This window comes from Triticum urartu, chromosome 7A (genome assembly GCF_056163025.1).
Source record: "Triticum urartu cultivar PI428250 chromosome 7A, HENAU_Tu73, whole genome shotgun sequence".
Taxonomy (NCBI): Eukaryota; Viridiplantae; Streptophyta; class Magnoliopsida; order Poales; family Poaceae; genus Triticum; species Triticum urartu.
Genome location: NC_141879.1, coordinates 635,211,640 through 635,233,036, shown reverse-complemented (window position 1 = coordinate 635,233,036; position 21,397 = coordinate 635,211,640). Strand labels below are relative to the sequence as shown.

Sequence of the window (21,397 nt, the reverse complement as noted above, 5' to 3'; positions counted from 1 at the left end):
CATTGATTTGAAAAAAAAATCATTCTTTAAGAAAATGTTCATGCATTTCAGAAAATGTTAGTAAAACAATCATGAACTTGTTTTTTTTGCGGTTAAGCAATCATGAACTTGTTTCCGGATTTCAAAAAATACTCATTGATTTAAAAACAATCACGAGTTCCAAATCATGAATTTATAAAATGTTTGTGCATTTGAAATATGCTCGTGATTTCAAAAATTGTTCACAGCGGTTTCTAAAACTAGGGAGGAAAACTGACGTTTGCGAGCAGGAACCGCGGAGGATACTCACCGCTCAGCTCGGGCGATTCTGTCGCCGCCATCATAATGCCCTGAAACACTACAGCGGCAGAGCAGGTGCGTAGGACGATCGAGTCGCTCTCACTACAGCGGCCAACAGCACCTACACGACACACCAACACCAAAACCAAAAACCAAACAGGAAAAGGTGCTCTGCACCGCATCGCAATACCGAGCGCATGGATGCATGATTGCTGATCCTGCCGTCACGCCACTCACCTCACCTCATCTCACCTGCCATCGCCCCCCTTATCCCGAACCCCAAATCCCTCTCTGTTCTCGGGTCTCTCTCGCCTCGCCGAACAACATGGGCTCCGACTTCAAGGCCATCCCTCTGATCGGTATGTCACCTGTTAATAAATTCTTTTATCTCTGGAAAGTTGTTGCTCCGTGCAAGATTCGGATTCTGAGAATCCGGGGTCGATTCCCCATCCCTTCAGAAAGGGAAATTCTGAGGTGCCGGAATTCAGAATGAATCCTGCCGGCCTCGCAGTCCCGGCCGTAGCAACAGCCGAGTGATCGCGGGTCATTCGGAACTCTGCATCCTGTCTGAAGCGGCGAAACAGAAATCTCTCACTCTAAATCAGATGATGAAAGGTTGCGTTCTCCTCTTTGCATGATCAGATATCAGCCCGCTCGTCGAGAAGATCGATGACCCTGCCATGGCCGGCGACGAGGGTCTGCTCGACGTCGTCCGGATGCTGGACGACGCTTGCAGGGAGGCCGGGTTCTTCTATGTGGTAATGATCATTCGTTCAACTTTCTGATGGCAATTGATTTGGACCTCTAAGCAGACTATATAAACAAGAAAGTGATTGCTTATACTCTGTTGTTGTGTTGTTGTGGTACCTCAACTGAATGTGGAAATAAATAGTTTCATTAAGTGGTAGCTAAAATGGTGTGCTGTCATCAATAAAAATGTGTGTGTCATGTTCAGTTGTTTTGTGCAGCTGGCCTTTCCCATTCTGTTTTATGAACAGAATTGGTTCTGGATGCTGCTCAACTCATCGGTTGAGTGCTAATTAACCATGCTGAAAATGATGTCTGCATTATTAACAGAAAGGCCATGGGATTTCAGAGTCGCTAATGACGGAAGTCAGGGATATCACACGCAAATTCTTTCACCTCCCTCGTGAGGAAAAACTGAAGATCAAAATGACACCTCAGAGTGGATATAGGTGTGATGTCTAAATAATAACTTAACTTTTCTTGTAGCTTGTAGTTTGGTCCTTGAAAAACATCTACATATGCAAATGAACTTTCTTATCATCTATCGTCAGAGGGTATCAGAGAGTGGGAGAAAATGTTACCAAGGGTAAACCTGATATGCATGAAGCAATTGATGTAAGTTTTACCACCGTCCGAGTACTCTCACCGTCCCTACAATTTCTTATCTTTCTTGTTTACATTGTTCTGTTTTTTGAGATAAATCATTAGAACAACAATTGCAGTGCTACATGCCTATCGAACCGGGCAGATATGGAGATCTTGCTAAACCAATGGAAGGATCTAATTTGTGGTATGTTTGCAACTTCCATTCTCTGTTTTTCTTTGGAGATCCCTTTTCTCAGTTTTTCTTTAGGGATCCTTTCTCTGTTCTTTGTTCTGAAGATACATCTTAGAGCGCCGTTATTGCATTTTTAAACAGTTTGCTGCCTACTTTTTCTTTATAAATCAGAAAATCCTGTAATTTTTTTATACACCTATCGACTTCTAAACTTTTACTGATGTCAATATGTTCACAATAAAGAATCCCCCTTTACTACTTAATACTCCCTCCGTCGCATAATATAAGACATTTTTTGACACTACACTCAGAGGGAGTGCGTTTTAAAGAACTGAATAGTTTATCTTCCATGCAGGCCAGATTACCCATCAAATTTTGACGCGCTGCTGGAAAACTATATAAGCCTTCTACGAGGTCCACTTATCTGAATCATTTTGCTTATTCTTTTATGCTCGTCGATCGTCCCTAACAGTGTTTGTGACGCCATTCTTCAATTCAGATCTTTCAAGGAAGATCATGAGAGGCATAGCCTTGGCACTGGGTGCGCCGTTGGATGCCTTCGAAGGCGGAGTGGCGGGCGATGCTTTCTGGGTTCTCAGGTTAATTGGCTATCCAATCTCAGATGACATCCCACAAGAGGAGCGCACTGATATTGGATGGTAAGCACACATACACCCTAAAAAGGAAGTTATCTTGTGGCATATGTGGATACATCTCACTCTGTTTTTCTTCTCTATTCCAGTGGAGCTCATACAGATTATGGTGAGTACACCTCTCTTGGTTTTACATCAGTGTCTTGTGTTTAAGAAAAGTCAATACCAGTATAATCTGCTTGCTTCTTAGGAAAACCATCTATAGTATTCTTAGGAAAATTATAGAAAAATCCTGCAAATATTTTTTTTCTCATTCTATTAAACTGCAGGTCTTCTGACATTAGTGAATCAGGATGATGATATCTGTGCTCTTCAGGTACATGTTCCTTCACTAGAACACATATCTTGTATTATCCATTTATGCCCTCTCCTTCCTCTGTAATGAAGCAAAGGAGTTGATCTGCTGAAACTGTTTGGCAATTGGGTATCAGGTCAGAAACCAGTCTGGTGAGTGGATATACGCCAAGCCGGTCCCGGGAACCTTCGTTTGCAACATCGGGGACATGCTGAAGGTTTCTTTATTTGCAACTACACTAACATTTTATCTATTTTGGCATTGATTATTTTCTTTTAGCAACCTTATTAATTATAAATCATCTTATGTGCTTTCAGGTTTGGTCGAATGGGATATACCAGCCCACGCTCCACAGAGTCGTCAACAACTCCCCTCGCTACCGTGTATCTGTCGCCTTCTTCTATGAGGTATATGCAGCCGAACTTCGACTGAGTTGCTTATACTTAATTTTCCCTTTTTTCTAAAACAAATTGCACGTATTGACGTATATGCAGTCGAACTTCGACGCTGCGGTGGAACCTGTAGAGTTCTGCCGGGAGAAGACGGGCGGCGTTGCCAAGTATGAGAAGGTGGTGTATGGGGAGCACCTAGTGCAGAAAGTCCTCACCAACTTCGTCATGTAAACAGTTTGGGGAAAAAAAATTCTGTAGCTGTACTGAAAATGATCCATCAATAAAACCCATCGACAAATCAGCCTCCTTTCTGGTCGGACAAACTAACTGTCCCGGTGTATCGTGACCAGGCAAGGCAGCGCATGAGGATTTCCTCTCATCTGGCTTTCTCCCTTTGCTTGCGTTCTGCGGATCGAACCCTCACAAGTGGTTCACAATCCGTAAGCACACAATCCTCCGTGTAATTTTGTGACGACAATGGAAATGCAACCACCAATATGTCTTCTTGTTACTCCACTCTGCTCATCCTGAAACGCTTTCAATCTCTGAGTTATGTTTTGAGTTCAGAAACAAAGTTCAGAACCAAATCACATGACGACATGCACAAGAAAAAAAATTGCATATTTGTGCCAGTGAGATACCGAGAATTCAGACATCATTCAATTCCATCTTGTTTGTTGGGGGCCGACAGATGTGCTTTGGCCGCGGTACAGAAACGGACAACGGTGGGTGGCCATCATGTTGCATACCAACCACCACATTCAACATGAACAAGGTACATTTCTCCAGGAATTCAAGTAAATTAAGTTGATGCGCTTCGGTTAATTCATCTTCCGCTGTTTCGTTTGGGTTGCTGATGTGATGTTTCTTTTGCTGGATTGCCTTCCATCTTCGTCAGTGTGTGTGTGTGCTCTCTAAATTTAACTGCAGCAGCAGAAGAAACAAATCAAATATAGCTGTGCTGTTCCTGACCTACAAACAGTTTGGTAGGATTCAGAAATGAAAATTTTAAACTTGATTTGGTTGGGGTGAGCCTGCCCAGGCAGTAGTGCAACATACTGGGCGACACATAAGGGACCCAATGGCAAGCCATTATGGTGGTCCCTCCCCCACAAAAAATAAATTTAATATCACTATGGGCACATGGCCCACATATCAGATATTAAACTGATAAGAACAGATACTACACTTGATCTTAGCCAAAAGGCCGAGAAAGGTATGATTTGCAACGTTGCCCTGCCCCTCTATTTGTAGCCTCCTACCCTCCTGTCCTCTCCTCGCCTAGCGAGGTGGTACTAAACGAGCTGCTCACGCCTGACGGTGCAATGCCACCAAACCAGCCTCTTGCGTGGGCCTGGCCTTTTTGCCGAGGCCTATATTCCGGGCCTGATTTGCGCCTGGCTAAACGAGTAACTCGCGCCTCTTGCTGTTTTGCGAACGCCACGGCTCGAGGGGCAACTGCGGAGCTATGTATGTACAGCGGCTCAATTCCCCATCCTTTCTGAAAGGGAAATTCTGCAGTGCATTCATGAGTTATTCAGAATATATGTTGCTGCAGCCTTCTCTGAATTCACGAGTTATTATTCAGAGATTCCCCACCCCCTCTGAACTCAGCAGACCGGATGTTGGAGCTTGGCGGAACAAGTAGTTCTCCTTGAGGACATGCAGCTGATCGATATATGTTTATCCTTGGAAATTTCTCTTTTCGGTACCAGCCGTGTATATCTGAAAAGTGAGTTCTCTTTTCCTCTTTGCATGATCGGATATAAGCCCGCTCGTTTACAAGATCGATGATCTTGCACGGCCGACGACGAGGGTTTGCTCGACATCGTCCGAATGCTGGACGACTCTTGCAGGGATGCCGGATTCTTCTATGCGGTAATCACTCGTTCAACTTTGTGATGCCAAGTAATTTGGACCTCTAAGCGGACTATGTAAACTGGAAAAGGCTTGTTCATACTCATTTTTTATGTTTCTGTGGTATCTCAACTGAATAAGGAAAATGGAAATAAACAGCATCAATGTTGTGCTGCCATCAATAGTAGAGTGTAAAATGCTCTCTGTGTGTGCGTGTGTGTGTGATGTTCAGTAGTTCTGTGCAGCTGGTCTTTCCCCTTCTGTTTTATGAGCAAAACTGGTTCTGGATGCTGCTCAACTCATCTGTTGAGTGCTAATTAACCATGGAAAATGATGTCTGTGTATTATCAACAGAAAGGCCATGGGATTTTGGACTCACTAATGATGGAAGTCAGGGACGTCACACGGAAGTTCTTTCAGTTCCCTCACGAGCTATAAAAACTTGACTTTTCTTGTAGCTTGTTGTTTGGTCCTTGGAAAACCTCTGCATATGTAAATGAACTTTCTTATGGTCAATTGTCACTTCGTCAGAGGATATCAGAGAGTGGGAGAAAATGTTACCAAGGGTAAACCTGATACGCACGAAGCAATTGATGTAAGTTTACATCTGTCTCTGAATTTCTTGTCATGATTGTTTAAATTATTCTGTTTTTTTAGCTAAACCATTAGAACAAAAAATTGCAGTGCTACACACCTATAGAACCGGGCAGATATGGTGATCTTGCTAAACTAATGGAAGGATCTAATTTGTGTGTTTTCAACTTCCTTTTGTCTGTTCTTCTTTAGGGGTCCCTTCTCGGTTCTTTGTTCTGAAGGTATATTTTAGAGCACCGTGATCGCATTTTTTGAGAAAACCGTTCACTACCTGTTTTTTTTGTGCATTAGAAAATCCTGTAACATTATTATACACCTATCAATATTTATTGATGTTAATGTTCACAATGCAATGAAGTACTTAATTTTTTTGACCAATAAGAAGTACTTAATTAATGTGCTTTAAAGAAGTGAATTGTTTATCTTCCATGCCGGCCAGATTATCAATCAAGATTGTACGCGCTGCTGGAAAACCATATAAGCCTTCTACGAGGTCGACTTATATGAATCACTTTGCTTTATTTTTTTAGAGGAATCTGAATCACTTTGCTTATTCTTTTATGCTCGTCAACCGTATCTAGTAATGTTGATCATGCTATTTTTCATTTCAGATCTCTGAGTTATGTTTCAATTTCTGAAACATGTTCAGAACCAAATCACATGATGATATGCACAAGAAAAACAGTCGGACATTTCTGGCAGTCAGATGCCGAGAACTTAGACAGTATCCAGTCCCATTTTCTTTGTTGGGGAGCCACAGGTGGGTTTTGGCCGCACTACAGTTACGTATGGTGGGTGGCCATCGTGCTGCAGAAGTGCAGAGTGCAGACTTCAGACCAACCACCACAATCATCAAAAACTCATCGCGCTGGGCTCATTTTTTCGCTTCGGCCGTACGTCCACAAGGTAATGCTAGCAGTTAACCGGTGACTTTCCGAGACCTGATTGTTGAGCGGAAACAGGCGACACTGTTACTTACTCACGGGCTCATTTGTTGCCTTCCACCTTTGTCAGTGGGTTATTCATGTGCTCTCTGAATGTAATAGCAGAAGAGGGGCTGACGAGGTGTTGTGGTCACCGTCCTGTGCTACAAACTGGCAGCAACAAACAACAAACCGAATGCTTCACCTCAAAGGCTGGAACACAGATTGAGTTTCAAGCATCTTCATCTCAAATCTCATCTCAAGATATTTAAAATTTAAACTTAATTTGGTTGGGGTGCGCCTGCCCAGGCAGTAGTGCAACACACTAGGCGACACCTGAAGGACCCAATGGCAAGCCATTGTGGTGGCCCCTCCCCCATAAAAAATAAATTTAATATCGTTGTGGTCACATGGCCCACATATCAGATATTAAACTGATAAGAACAGATACTACACTTGATCTTAGCCAAAAGGCCGAGAAAGGTATGATTTGCAACGTTGCCCTGCCCCTCTACTTGTACCCTCCTCGCCCTCCCGTCCCCTCCTCGCTAAGCGAGGTGGTACTAAACTAACGACCTGCAGCGGACGTTGCAATGCCACCAAACCAGCCTCTTCCGTGGGCCTAAACAAAGAAGGCCTTTTGGCAAAGGCCTATATAACCGGCCTGATTGCGCCTGGGTTGCTGTTTTGCGATCAGAGTTGGCGAACGCTGTCGGACTGCTGACAGTGACGGGAGGAATCCAGGCTCAGTTCCCCATCCTTTTTGAAAGAGAAATTCTGCAGTGCGTTCGTGAGTTATTCAGAACATAGGTTGCTGCAGACTGGATGTTGGAGTGTGACGGAAGAAGTTGTTCTCCTTGAGGACATCCGGCTCTGATCGATACATGTTTATCCTTGGAAATTTCTCTTTTCCGTGCCAATCGTGTTACGGAGATTTCTCGCCCTAGGCAGGTGATACAGCAGATGCACTGTTTGTTTATCTAAAAAGTGAGCTCTGTTTTCCTCTTTGCATGATCAGGTATCAGCCCGCTCGTCGACAAGATCGACGACCCTGACATGGCCGAGCAAAAGTATGCTGGACGACGCTTGCAGGGAGGCCGGATTCTTCTATGTGGTAACCGCTCGTTCGACTTTGTGATGCCAAGTAATTTGGACCTGTAAGCAAACTATGTATACTAATTTTTATGTTGTTGTGGTATCTCAACTAAACATGGAAATAAACAGCATCAACAGTTTACAAACAAAATACTGTGCTGTCACCAGTAGTAGAGTGTAAAATACTCTCTCTCTCTCTCTCTCTCTCTCTCTCTCTGTGTGTGTGTGTGTGTGTGTGTGTGTGTGTGTCATGTTCAGTTGTTGTGTGCAGCTGGTCTTTCCCCTTCTGTTTTATGAGCAAAACTGGTTCTAGATGCTGCTCAACTCATCTGTTGAGTCCTAATTAACCATGCCAAATGATGACTGTGTATTATCAACAGAAAGGCCATGGGATTTTGGACTCGCTAATGATGGAAGTCAGGGACGTCACATGCATGTTCTTTCAGCTCCCTCGTGAGGAAAAACTGAAGATCAAAACGACTCCTCAAAGTGGTTATAGGTGTGATATCTAAATAAAAACTTAACTTTTCTTGTAGCTTGTTGTTTAGTCCTTGGAAAACCACTACATATGTAAATGAACTTTCTTATGGTCTATAGTCACAGGATATCAGAGAGTGGGAGAAATTGTTACCAAGGGTAAACCTAATGTGCACGAAGCAATTGATGTAAATTTACCCCTGTCTCTGAATTTCTTGTCATGGTTGTTTAAATTATTCTGTTTTTTAGCTAAACCATTAGAACAAAAATTGCAGTGCTACACGCCTATAGAACCGGGCAGATATGGTGATCTTGCTAAACTAATGGAAGGATCCAATTTGTGTGTTTTAACTTCCTTTCTCTGTTCTTCTTTAGGGGTCCCTTCTCGGTTCTTTGTTCTGAAGGTATATCTTAGAGCACCGTGATTGCATTTCTGAGAAAACCGTTCACTACCTGTTTTTTTGTGCATTAGAAAATCCTGTAACATTATTCCCTATCAATATTTATTGATGTTAATGTTCACAATGCAAAGAAGTACTTAATTAATGTGCTTTAAAGAACTGATTGTTTATCTTCCATGCAGGCCAGATTATCAATCAAAATTTGACGCACTGCTGTGAAACCATATAAGCCTTCTACGAAGTGGGCTTATCTGAATCACTTTACTTTACTTTTTTGAGAGGAATCTGAATCAATTTGCTTATTATTTTATGCTCGTCAACCGTATCTGACCTGGTGCAGAAAGTTCCCATAAAAAATAAATTTAATGTCATTGTGAGGATGTACCCCACATATCAAATATTAAACTGATAAAAACAGATACTACACTTGATCTTAGCCAAAAGGCCGAGAAATGTATGAGTTGAACCGCTGCCTTGCCCCTCTACTTGTACCCTCCTCGCCCTCCCGTCCCTTCTTCGCCGAGCGAGGTGGTACTAAACTAACGACCTGCGGTGCGGAGTGCGGACGGTGCAATGCTAGCCTCTTGCGCGTGGGCCTTAAACAAGGAAGGCCTTTTCGGCAAGGCCTGATTCACGCGCCTCTTGCTGTTTTTTTTTTTTGAAGGGAACGCGCCTCTTGCTGTTCTGCGATCACCGCCCTCTTGTTTTCGGCAAGGAGGGGCAGACTGCGGAGAACGCGAGCCGCGTGCACACGGTTACGGGCGGAGCTATGTCGGACTGCTTCAACCAAAATATGTATGTACTGCTGACAGTCACGGGCGGAATCGGGGCTCTATTCCACATCCTTTCTGAAGGAGAAATTCTGCAGTGTGTTCATGAGTTATTCAGAATATATGTTGCTGCGGTCTTCTCTGAATGCACGAGTTATTATTCAGACATTCTCCGCCCTTTCTGAACTCAGCAGGCTGGATGTTGGAGTGTGACGGAACAACTACTTCTCCTTGAGGACATGTAGCTGATCGATACATGTTTGTCCTTGGAAAGTTCGCTTTTCCGCACCTGTCGTGCTAAGGCGATTTCTCGCTCTAAGCAGGTGATATGGTTGATGCACTGTTTGTTTATCTCAAAAGTGAGTTCTCTTTTCCTCTTTGCAGGTGATATCAGCACGCTCGTCGACAAGATCGACGACCCTGACATGGCCGCCTACGAAGGTTTGCTGGACGACGCTTGCAGCGACGCCGGATTCTTCGGTGTGGTGATCACTCGTTCAACTTTGTGATGGCAATGTGGACCGCTAAGCAGGCTATGCAAAACTGGAAAGACTTTTTATGCTTTTGTGATATACTGATATTTGAACTGAACATTTCCCAAATTAAAAATAGCGAACTACAGAAAATCAGTTTTTGGGGAAATGTGACACATGAACTCCACTTGGGTGTCCCTGCGCACTACTAGTCCGGGATACCATGACTGCAAGGGGAGGAGGGCAGCTCATCGAGTCGTACTACATGGACGTGCGGTGATGATCAGTGGACTGCACGTGGCGCGCCTCCGAGCTGCACATGAATAAAAGGGGGTGGAGGTCAGCAAGATGTGGCGCTCACCAATCCAAGCCGAACTGCATGGGAGGGGTAATCGAATCGCCTGCAAATCCAACATGAACCTCGGCAGAGTCAAGGTGGAGTTCCTGTCATGGTTTTGTCATGGCAGATGTCCTCGTGAGAAGACTAAGTTGTGAGGACATAACCTCTAGGTGGAAGCTTGGATGGGATTAATCGAAATACGAGAAGACGCGAGTTTATCCAGGTTCGGCCCCTCACGGTGGAGGTAAAATCCTATATCCTGCTTGATTGCTATTGATTGCAGTGGCCTCGATTACAAGGGCACTATTTTGCTACCTCTATCTTGAGAGCTATCAAAACATGTGTCTCGAGACCTATCAAAACATCTGTCTCGAGACTTGTTTGTCTAAAAACATGTCCTTTTGATGACCCAGGGACTCGCTTTATATAATAGCTGAGTCCATGGGGTTACAAGAGGTTTCGGGTTATACCCGCAGTTGGAGTCCTACTCCAAGTCCTCTAAATCCTCCGTGCTTTCAAAGTTGGGGGACTCCGTCTTGTATTTGGACTCGTTGGCAGAATTTCGTGTAAGTCCAAGTCCTGTAGCAAGCCGGGTCAAGATTGTAGCCAGTTCATGATTGTAACCAGCCGACTTAACTCCAGAGATGACTTATCCTCAGAGTCGTGTCTAGCCACAGGTAACTCCCCGACAGTTCCTCCCCCTGCCTGTATAGGGGTGCTGGAGGCACGCTGGCCATCGACGCATTTTTGGAGGCAACCTAGGATCTGTGATAGCTTGCACACGCAGCAGGATCCACTGGAGAAGGGGGAACTGGAGAAGGTTGAGGGGAGATTGGGCCGATGGTGGGAGGCGGTCTCGGATCCGCGCCGGCAGCTGCGTGGGGCGCCTAAGGGCGGCACATCAGGATCCACACTGGCAGCCGTGTCGGTCGCCTTGGGGAGGCGCCAACTGGGTCCATGTTGGCAGCCGTGCGGGGCGCCTGGGGGCAGCACACCTAGATCCACGTCAGCAGCCACAGAAGATGCCTAGGATGGTGTGGCCGGATCCACACTAGTAGCCGTGGGAGGCGCCTGGGATGGTGCAGCCGGATCCGTGCCGGCAGCCTAGAGGGGACTGTTAGTGGTGGGGCGGCAGTGGAAGGTTGGGGTGGGCGGTGGGGGAGGGGTCGGATCTAGTTGCTTGGGTGACAGGGGGCGCTAGATGGCTGGGAGCGTGGGTGGACTGCCAGAGGCGAAGAAGATGGCAGGGATCTGGGGTGCGGTTGCGGGGGTCTGTGGGGAGTGGGGCTTGGGGACGACCGTGCGGGGGGGGGGGGGGGAGTGAGATAGTTGGAGGAGTGGGTCATGTGGGATGTTATTTCTCTTTCCATGGTGCGCCTCGGGGGTCGGTTCGGTGTGTGTATGTGAAGAATAAGGTTTTTGTTGTTAGAATAAGGTCTTAAGGGGTGTTGTTAGAATAGACCCACCCTATATATATGGCATGTTCCCTATAATGACTATGATTCTATGGCTTGTTCCATAGTGTTGTGAGACTTCCAATGGTTCTCCTGTAACTGGATTCCCCGGAACCACAAGAATCCTTAGAATGGGATTCCAACTCAGCAAGAATTCTTGGGGTCCCTTGGGGATTCTTGATTGGAGCTGAGCTAACCATAGCCCAAAGTCGTATCTCTTTGGTTAATAAAATCCAAAAGGTTTATCGATCCCAAGGGGGATTAGGATTCCTTGTGTAATTTTATCCATCTCTTAGTTTTTTTTTTGAATCATTGAGTTCATCACTCAACGTAGTCTAGCAGTTCAGTTCGACTCTATTTGAGAGATCTTGATTAATTTCTCATTATTTGACGTGATAATAATGATTTATTTTCATATGTCATGGCGATAAAATAATTTAGGGCCGCGATGGAAAAACATATACTAAAACAATAATTATCAATAGCTTATTATTAATTGCTTTGTATGAACTGAATCAGGTTTCACACAAACAATATAAGCATTCACCTTCATGCAAATATTTCTAGTACATATATAAACTCATTTCATGGTACTCAGTTCTTTCCGCAACAGCATGTGCCACTACTGCCTTCAAGGCAACTGCTCTTATCCTTGTCATAACCTCGGTTAACACAGTTAGCCTTGCACGCAATGTTGCCACTAGCTCGGACTGGTGGCGAACAATACTCCACAGGTGTACACAGGTCAGTATCTGTGCACAAAGCATAATAGAGATACATATAACCCACCAGGAAAATATATGTTTGTGTATCAAAATACGAGTGAAAAGATCAGGAAAGGAAGAAGAAGACCATACCTATGTAACGCGCTGCTGCATGATCTGAGAAGACAGTGGTGGCCATGGCTACAAGAGCTACGAAGCACAGGGCCCGTGTGTAGTTCTGCATACGTGCCATGGGAGATAGTTAGCTATTCCTTTTCTTCTAATGTTGTTCGTTGATTTTGCCGAATGCATGTTCTTTGTGTGGGTGCTTGTGTTTATATTGAGGGAAAGCTAGCAGTCTTCGAGATTAACATGGAAGAAAAATTTGGAGTGAATTTATTTCTTGCCTTCTATAGTTTTGTAGTAAATAAATGCCACATTGTATAGATGCTTGATATAATCTCCATAATAAATTCTTGCCTTTTAATCGTATTATGTATTAATGCATCCTTATCTGCATTGTGTTAATGCTTCCTTATCCTCATTAATCTCTATTTCTAATGGGGGAGTTGGTACTCTCGCCTCACTCCCATCAACTACAATGCGAACCTTATATTATGCCTGCGACCATCATACAAACGACCTTTTGCTGAAGCGTAACCAAGTTGGGCTAGCCCATTTGACGTGTGCATTAACTCAATCAAATCGGCACTTTCCAAAACAACTTCATGTGTTAACTCATTCAAATCAAATCATAAAAAAATCTCAACGAAATCCAAATTTTACTTGCCTTCCACTACTCATATCCAAATCAAATCAAATCTTACCAAAACATCGGCTATAGTCAAAATTGGTTGCCCAGTTGGCACATTCACACCTTTTTTGTTCTATGTTTTGTTTTTTGGTTTTCCTTTTTTATACTTTGTTTTTATAAGACCACCATATTATTTTGTTCTCGACACTTTAGATGGTCTTATAAAAAAATGAAGTATAAAAATGTTGATTTTGTTTTATAAGACCAATAAAGTGTTGATTTGAATTGTCATGCTGGTCTTATAGTATGTCAAAAAGTGTAAAATGGGCAGTCAATTTTGACTATAAAGCCAATAAAGTGAAGATTTTTTATAGTCAAAAAGTGTTGATTTTGTTTTATAAGACCAACATATTATTTTTCTTCTATTTTTTATAAGACCAACATACTATTAGAATCAACACTTTCCGAAAACAAAATCCAAACAAATCGGCACTTTCCCAAAATAATGTCATGCATTAACTCAGTCAAATCAAATCTTAAGAAAATCTCACTGAAATACAAACTTCCACTACTCATACCCAAATCAAATCTTGCCAAAACATCAACTATAGTCAAAATTGGCCAGCCCATTTGAGACATGCCCGTGTATTTTTTTTCATTTTCTACTATGTTTTATTTTTTTCGTTTCCTTTATTATGTTTCTTTTCTTATGACCAACATATTATTTTGTGCTCGGCATACTATTAGAATCGACACTTTCCGGAAAAAAACAAAACGAATCAGCACTTTCTGAAAACAACGTCAAGCATTAACTCAATCAAATCAAATCTTAACAAAATATTAACTAAAACCAAACTTTCCTTGCCTTCCATTACTCATAACCAAATCAAATCAAATCTTATGAAAAAATAACTATAATCAATGTTGCTGACCCATTTTACGTGTGCATGTATTTTTTTCTTCAAAGTTTTCCTTTTTGGTTCCTTCTTTATTCGGTTTTTCTATGACCAACCTATTATTTTGTGCTCGACATGTTATCAGAATCAACACAGACCTATATGCCATGGTGAGTTGGTAGGGTCGCCTCCATTCCGGTTAAACCTCCACCACCATTTTTTTAAACCAGCTTTTAGCCCACTTACGTACTTAATCTGGTTTTTACCTTCCAATTCTACACAAGTAATGTAGATCAATCTTCGATATATTTAGTAGATTTTTTATCAAAAGAAATCAATCTCGCTAATCATTCTTTAAAGACCAAATCTACAGAAAAGAATCAATGTTTGGTAAAACAATGCTACACTGATGGAAAGGAATCAATCACATGTCTATAATCTCTCTCTTTATTATTAAGGGCAATCTATTATTAAATGGCAATGCATAGTAGTCCTCGTTGGTTCACACAACTCCCATCAAACGAAGGGATACCCCGCCGATTTTTTATTGTTCCCCTCCCATTGGTTTAACTGAATTTTTTATTCCTAATTTAGCATGCATCGCATGAGCCTATCTTTCATCTATCTTCAGCGGTCGATTCCCCACCGTGTAGGGATCCTCCTACAGAATGAGGTTGCGGCTCCGCCGCTAGATCCTCCTTTCCCTTGACTAGGGTTTCTATATCAAGCTGCCTACACTACCATGTGCGCCTACCAATGGATGTCTGATGTCTACTACACAACCTTCTTCTTTTAGACGTTGTTGGGCCTCCAAGTGCAGAGGTTTGTAGGACAGTACAAATTTCCCTCAAGTGGATGACCTAAGGTTTATCAATCCGTAGGAGGCGTAGGATAAAGATGGTCTCTCTCAAGCAACCCTGCAACCAAATAACAAAGAGTCTCTTGTGTCCCCAACACACCCAATACAATGGTAAATTGTATAGGTGCACTAGTTCGGCGAAGAGATGGTGATACAAGTGCAATATGGATAGTAGATAATAGTATTTGTAATCTGGAATAATAAAAACAGCAAGATAACGAATGATAAAAGTGAGCGTAAACGGTATTGCAATGCGTTGAAACAAGGCCTAGGGTTCATACTTTCGCTAGTGTAAGTCCTCTCAACAATACTAACATAATTGGATCACATAACTATCCCTCAACATGCAACAAAGAGTCACTCCAAAGTCACTAATAGCGGAGAACGAACGGAAGAGATTATGGTAGGGTACGAAACCATCTCAAAGTTATTCTTTCCAATCAATCTGTTGGGCTATTCCTATAAGTGTCACAAACAGCCCTAGAGTTCGTACTAGAATAACACCTTAAGACACAAATCAACCAAAACCCTAATGTCACCTAGATACTCCAATGTCACCTCAAGTATCCGTGGGTATGATTATACGATATGCATCACACAATCTTAGATTCATCTATTCAACCAACACAAAGGACCTCAAAGAGTGCCCCAAAGTTTCTACCGGAGAATCACGACGAAAACGTGTGCCAACCCCTATGCATAGGTTCCCAATGTCACGAAACCCGCAAGTTGATCACCTTAACATACATCAAGTGGCACGTGGTATCCCATTGTCACCACAGATATCCACGGCAAGACATACATCAAGTGTCAAATCTTTAAAGACTCAATCCGATAAGATAACTCCAAAGGGGAAACTCAATTCATTACAAGAGAGAAGAGGGGGAGGAGAAACATAAGATCCAACTATAATAGCAAAGCTCGCGATACATCAAGATCGTATCATCTCAAGAACACGAGAGAGAGAGAGAGATCAAACACATAGCTACTGGTACATACCCTCAGCCCCGAGGGAGAACTACTCCCTCCTCGTCATGGAGAGCATCGGGATGATGAAGATGGCCACCGGTGAGGGTTCCCCCTCCGGCAGGGTGCCGGAACAGGGTCCCGATTGACTTTTGGTGGGTATGGAGGCTTCTGGCGGCGGAACTCCCGATCTATCTTGCGTTCTGGAAGTTTTAGGGTATATGGACTTATATAGGCAGAAGAAGCACGTCAGGGAAGCCACGGGGCCCCACGAGGCAGGGGGCGCGCCATAGGGGGGGCGCCCCCCCACCCTCGTGGGCAGCTCCCGTATCTTCTGACGTGGGTTCCAAGTCCATCAAGTGTGTTTCCTTCGAAAAATAACTTCTCCAATTGATTTCGTTCCGTTGCGACTCCGTCTGATATTCCTTTTCTTCAAAACACTGAAATAGGCATAAAACAGCAAATCTGGGCTGGGCCTCCGGTTAATAGGTTAGTCCCAAAAGCAATATAAAAGTGGATAATAAAGCCCAATATTGCCCAAAACAGTAGATAATATAGCATGGAGCAATAAAAAATTATAGATACATTGGAGACGTATCAATGCCATCCTTCTTCCACCATGTTGAGCGACCCCGACCCTCGACAGTGACTTTTGCCCGCTCTGCAGCTGGTTGAGGACCAGGCAGGAAGGAGGAGGTGGAGGAGTTGTGGCATCACACTCTCCCCGGGCGATTTAACACTAGTAGAAAACAGGGCTTTGGTCCAGGCCGGGTCAGCCCATTAGTCCTAGTTCAGTCAAGAACTGGGACTAATGTGAGAATTTATCTCGGTTCGTGCGGCTAAGGCATTAGTCCCGGTTCACCTGGGCCCTTTAGTCCCGGTTCGTGCCATGAACCGGGACTAAAGGGTGCGATGCCCATTTGTCCCGGTTGGTGGCACCAACCGGGACTAAAGGTTAGACCTTTAGTACCGGTTGGTGCCACCAACCGGTACTAATGGGTTTTGAGGCATTAGTACCGGTTCATGGCACGAACCGATACTAAAGGCCCCATTTTCAAACTCCACCCCCCCGGTGGACCGCCTTTTCAGTTTTAGAAGAAACAAAAGAAAATGATGGAAATGTCAAAAAAATAAAATAAAATAAGTTTCCCATGTGATATGTGGTCTACTTGTTGGGAAAATTTACAAATATGAATTTCGACTTTATTTGCAAAATCTCTCTGGAATTTGTAAAATGGGCATAACTTTTGCATACGAACTCGGATTAAAAAGTTTTTTATATGAAAAATCATCTACTCAAAAAGTTACATCCGAAACATTTTCAAAATCCTCAAAAACCTAACAGAAAAAAAAGTTATGGGGCTTTTAAGATCTAGAGTGGAAAAAATCGAAAAAATTACTAGTCAAATCTGGTCACACAGTGGTCAAACTGTCGTCAAACAATGGTCAAACTAATTATTCTAGAATATTAGTGTTACTAAATAATTATTTCAGTTATTTTGAATTTTGGTCAAATCTGGTCAAACTGTGGTCAAACTATGGTCAAACAATGGTCAAACTAATTATTCAAGAAATATTAGTGTTACTAAATAATTATTGTTTTTTAAAACAATAGTTTTAAACTCAAACAGTGAAATGTGTCACTTCATGCTAAAGAAAAATTCATGAAGGTTAATAGGATTGACATCTTACTATTGTCAGGAAAACAACAAGTGCAGACTTGGAAACGAGAGAGAATAGAACCCAGAAGTTAAGCGTGCTCAGGCTGGGGGAGTGGGAGGATGGGTGACCGTTTGGGAAGTTAGATGATTTGGAATGATGAGGGGTGATTAGAGGATAAATTGAGCAGTGATGAGGGGTGGTGATTACACACTAGAGGTTAAAATAATTCAGAAATTTGAAAATAAAAAAAAATTCAAAAAAAATCATAAAATTTCCTTTAGTCCCGGTTGGTGTTACCAACCGGGACTAAAGGTGGAGCTCCACGTGGCCGCGCCCTTACCAACCGGGACAAAAGCCCCTTTTTCTACTAGTGTAAAGTCAAATGCTCTACAGCACCCGCTCGATTCGGGTCGTCCACACTCAGTCCTTCTGTTCTTGATTTGTGACAAGAGCCTCCATGGAAGTGGCATTTGGAGAATATTAAATTTGATGTATTACCGTAATAGGATTATTGTTGATTAAGCCTATTTATGTTTTTTGAAATTAAAGCAATAGAATATGAAATTTGAGTATGGCGGTTGTTCAACCAAAAATAATCTGGCGAGCAATAATAAAATGAAGAATGGCTTCCCGGACATTCCTCACGGTGGTGGTGGCCACAGCGGCATCGCTAAGCAACGGGTGGCGATTGCGAGGACCACAACATCTCGGAGCGGTAGGTGGTGATGGCGTCCCTGGGCCAGTGCATGGGTGGAGATGCCCCTCATAGCCGACATCTGAATCTGCTCCATTCAGCTATGCCCGAGCTTCCAGGTCATTCCTCGTGACATGGGTGGTGACCTACCCATGGATGTCACCCTTCTTCTGCCATGGTGAGCGACCTTGATCCCCCCCAACAGTGATGTCAGCCTGCTCTGTGATAGCTCAAGGACAAGGGGGGAGGAGGTGGTGGAGCATTTGCGGCGTCACGCTCTCCCCCAACAATTTAAAGTCGTCCGCCCTATAGCACCCGCTTGATTTGGCTCCTCCACACTCGGTCCTTCTGTTGTTGAGGTGTCACAGGAGCCTCCACGGACGCAGTGACCGGCAAATATGAACTTTGATGTATGACGATAATAGAACTGTTGTCGATTAGACCTCTTTGTGTTTCTTGAAATAAAATGGTTTGTGCTAGAATATGAAATTTGAGTATGATGGTTGTTGAGCTGAAAATAATCTAGCGAGCAGTAATAAAATGAGGAATAGCTTCTTAGATATTCCTTGCGGTGGTGGCAGCCATAGCATCGTCGAGAAGCAGTGGGTGGCACCGGCGGCGACCGCAACATCTCGGAGCTGTAGGTGGCGGCGTCGGTCATGGGCTAGCGCTTGGGCAGAGATGCTCCTCACAGTAGGCGTCTGGATCCACTCTATTCAGTCGTACCCGAGCTTCTTGGCCGTTCTTCGTGACAGAGGCAGCGACCGTGGCATCGTGGAGCGGTGGCTGTGACTGAGGAGAGACAACATACATCTCATCAAAATATCAAACGAATACCAAATTCACATGACTACTAATAGCAAGACTTCTCCCATATCCGCAGGAACAAACGTAACTACTCACAAAGCATATTCATGTTCATAATCAGACGGGTATTAATATGCATGTAGGATCTGAACATATGATCTTCCACCAATTAAACCAACCAGCATCAACTACAAGGAGTAAGGGCGTGTTCCGTACTCCTCCAACTCTCAACTCCTCAAACTCCCAGCCAGGAGTCCAACCGAACGGCTCCACTCCAGGATTTAGACAAAAGAAGCTGGCTAAAAACGTAGTACAAATTTTGTGGAGTCGTGGAGTTGGGAAATCACAGCTCCTCCAAAATTGGGAAGTCAGAGTTGAGAGATAATTACTAGTCCCTGCCACCGCCAAGTGAATCCTTCTCGTACCGGTTCGCTGCCAGTATCACGAGTCGTCGCTCCCCACACCATTCCCCTCCTGTCCGCCACCAGGCCTTTGGCCCAGTCCATATTTTCCCAACCCTTTGCATTACCAGCCTGCTCTTGCTGGGCCACAAAGGGGCAATTTTGTGGGCTTCAGGTTCGCTCCTGGAGCGACCGAGAAGCGGTGACGCCGAACGGATCGATGACTCCAAGATCGATAGTGAGAAGCTGGCACTGGATTCGTAGCGTTGGAGTTGAGGATTTTTTGGCCATGGAGGGATGCCGAACACGCCCTAATTAACACTACTAGCAACCCACAGGTACCAATCCCGGACTTGAAGACAAGAATTGGATACAAGAGATGAACTAGGGTTTTGAGAGGAGATGGTGCTGGTGAAGATGTTGATGGATATTGCCCTCTCCCAATGAGAGGAGCGTTGGTGATGACGATGGCGATGATTTCCCCCTCCCGGAGGGAAGTTTCCCCGACAGAACAACTCCGCCAGAGCCCTAGATTGGTTTCGCCAAGGTTCCGCCTCGTGGCGGCAGAGTTCCGTCTGAGAAGATGGCTTATCATTTTTTTCATCATCGAAAGACTTCATATAGCAGAAGATGGTCATCGGAGGGCCACCAGGGGGCCCACGAGGTAGGGGGCGCACCCAGGGGGGTAGGGCATGCCCCCACCCTCGTGGGCAGGGTGTGACCCCCCTGGTGAACTTCTCGCGCTTGGTATTTTTTATATATTCTGAAAACGTCTTCCGTGAAGTTTCAGGACTTTTGGAGCTGTGCAGAATAGGTCTCTAATATTTGCTCCTTTTCCAGCCCAGAATCCCAGCTGCCGGCATTCTCCCTCTTTATGTAAACCTTGTAAAATAAGAGAGAATAGGCATAAGTATTGTGACATAATGTGTAATAACATCCCATAATGCAATAAATATCGGTATAAAAGCATGATGCAAAATGGACGTATCAACTCCCCCAAGCTTAGACCTCGACTGTCCTCAAGCGAAAGCCGAAATCGAAAAGTATGTCCACATGTTTAGAGATAGAGGTGTCGATAAAAGTAAAATACGGACATGAGGGCATCATGATCATTCTTAGAACAACAACTTACATAATACTTGTCATATGATTTCTTATGCTAGAGTAATAATTCAATCACAATTTCAAGTATGAATCGTAAACTTCATTGAAAACTAACAAACTATAATCCCAGTCATTGGAGCAATTGCAATTTATCATAACATAGGAAAGAGTCAATATATAAGAGCTTTTCAGCAAGTCCACATACTCAACTATCATATAGTCTTTCACAATTGCTAACACTCATGCAATACTTATGGGTATGGAGTTTTAATCAGACACAGAGAAAGATAGGGGCTTATAGTTTTGCCTCCCAACGTTTTACCTCAAGGGTAATGTCAACAATAATAGTTCATGAAAACTCACATCCAATTAGCCATATATACCAGGATCTTTCCAACATGTTGTGCTTGCCAAAAGATAAAATGTAAAAAGGAAGGGTGAAGATCACCATGACTCTTATGCAAGGTAGGAGATAAAAGTAAAAGATAGGCCCTTCGCAGAGGGAAGCAGAGGTTGTCATGCGCTTTTATGGTTGGATGCACAAAATCTTAATGCGAAAGAACGTCACTTTATATTGCCACTTGTGAGATGGACCTTTATTATGCAGTCTGTCGCTTTTATTTCTTCCATATCACACGATCGTATAAAGCTTATTTTCTCCCACACTAATAAGTCATACATATTTAGAGAGCAATTTTTATTGCTTGCACCGATGACAACTTACTTGGAGGATCTTACTCAATCCATAGGTAGGTATGGTGGACTCTCATGGCAAAACTTGTTTAAGGGTATTTGGAAGCACAAGTAGTATCTCTACTTGGTGTGATGAATTTGGCTAGCATGAGGGGGAAAGGCAAGCTCAACCATGTTGGATGATCCATGACAATATAATTTATCTCAGATGTAAGAAAGCATAACCCATTACGTTTTCTTCCTTGTCCAACGTCAACTTTTTAGCATGTCATATTTTAATGAGTGCTCACAATCATAAAAGATGTCCAAGATAGTATATTTTTATGTGA

The 21,397-nt window shown here is 43.5% G+C and overlaps 1 protein-coding gene, 2 non-coding genes and 2 pseudogenes across 4 annotated transcripts; 2 read left to right on the top strand and 3 right to left on the bottom strand.

Annotated features, from left to right (window-relative positions):
- Nucleotides 1–380: 380 nt before the first annotated feature.
- Nucleotides 381–3,655, top strand: LOC147960904 (homoarginine-6-hydroxylase 2-ODD-233). Of its 2 annotated transcripts, XM_087534594.1 has the most exons (12): nt 388–638; nt 922–1,037; nt 1,357–1,475; nt 1,578–1,641; nt 1,749–1,816; nt 2,160–2,218; nt 2,304–2,463; nt 2,547–2,566; nt 2,727–2,773; nt 2,889–2,969; nt 3,070–3,159; nt 3,247–3,655. In XM_087534594.1, exons 1-12 carry the CDS (start codon nt 485–487, stop codon nt 3,373–3,375), a joined length of 1,107 nt encoding a protein of 368 aa, XP_087390720.1. In that variant the 5' UTR covers nt 388–484; the 3' UTR covers nt 3,376–3,655. The 2 variants fall into 2 exon arrangements, with proteins under 2 accessions (XP_087390721.1, XP_087390720.1); XM_087534595.1 differs by lacking the exons at nt 1,357–1,475; nt 1,578–1,641 and having other exon boundaries at nt 381–638.
- Nucleotides 3,656–4,167: 512 nt separating this feature from the next.
- On the bottom strand, nt 4,168–4,364 carry LOC147960903 (U2 spliceosomal RNA). The gene has a single exon (XR_015612449.1). It is a non-coding gene; the product is annotated as a U2 spliceosomal RNA (small nuclear RNA).
- Nucleotides 4,365–6,808: 2,444 nt separating this feature from the next.
- LOC147960902 (U2 spliceosomal RNA) lies at nt 6,809–7,005 on the bottom strand. Its single transcript, XR_015612448.1, has one exon. It is a non-coding gene; the product is annotated as a U2 spliceosomal RNA (small nuclear RNA).
- The window catches only part of LOC125527759 (homoarginine-6-hydroxylase 2-ODD-233-like), a 71,449-nt pseudogene continuing 56,980 nt past the window's right edge, over nt 6,929–21,397 (top strand).
- On the bottom strand, nt 8,831–8,949 carry LOC147960901 (U2 spliceosomal RNA; annotated as a pseudogene).

Coding starts and splice junctions, on each gene's coding strand:
- LOC147960904 (XM_087534594.1), top strand. CDS start 485: ATGATTGCTGATCCTGCCGTCACGCCACTCACCTCACCTCATCTCACC. Junction 1,642..1,748: donor ATATGCATGAAGCAATTGAT/GTAAGTTTTACC, acceptor CAACAATTGCAG/TGCTACATGCCTATCGAACC. Junction 2,567..2,726: donor TGGAGCTCATACAGATTATG/GTGAGTACACCT, acceptor ATTAAACTGCAG/GTCTTCTGACATTAGTGAAT.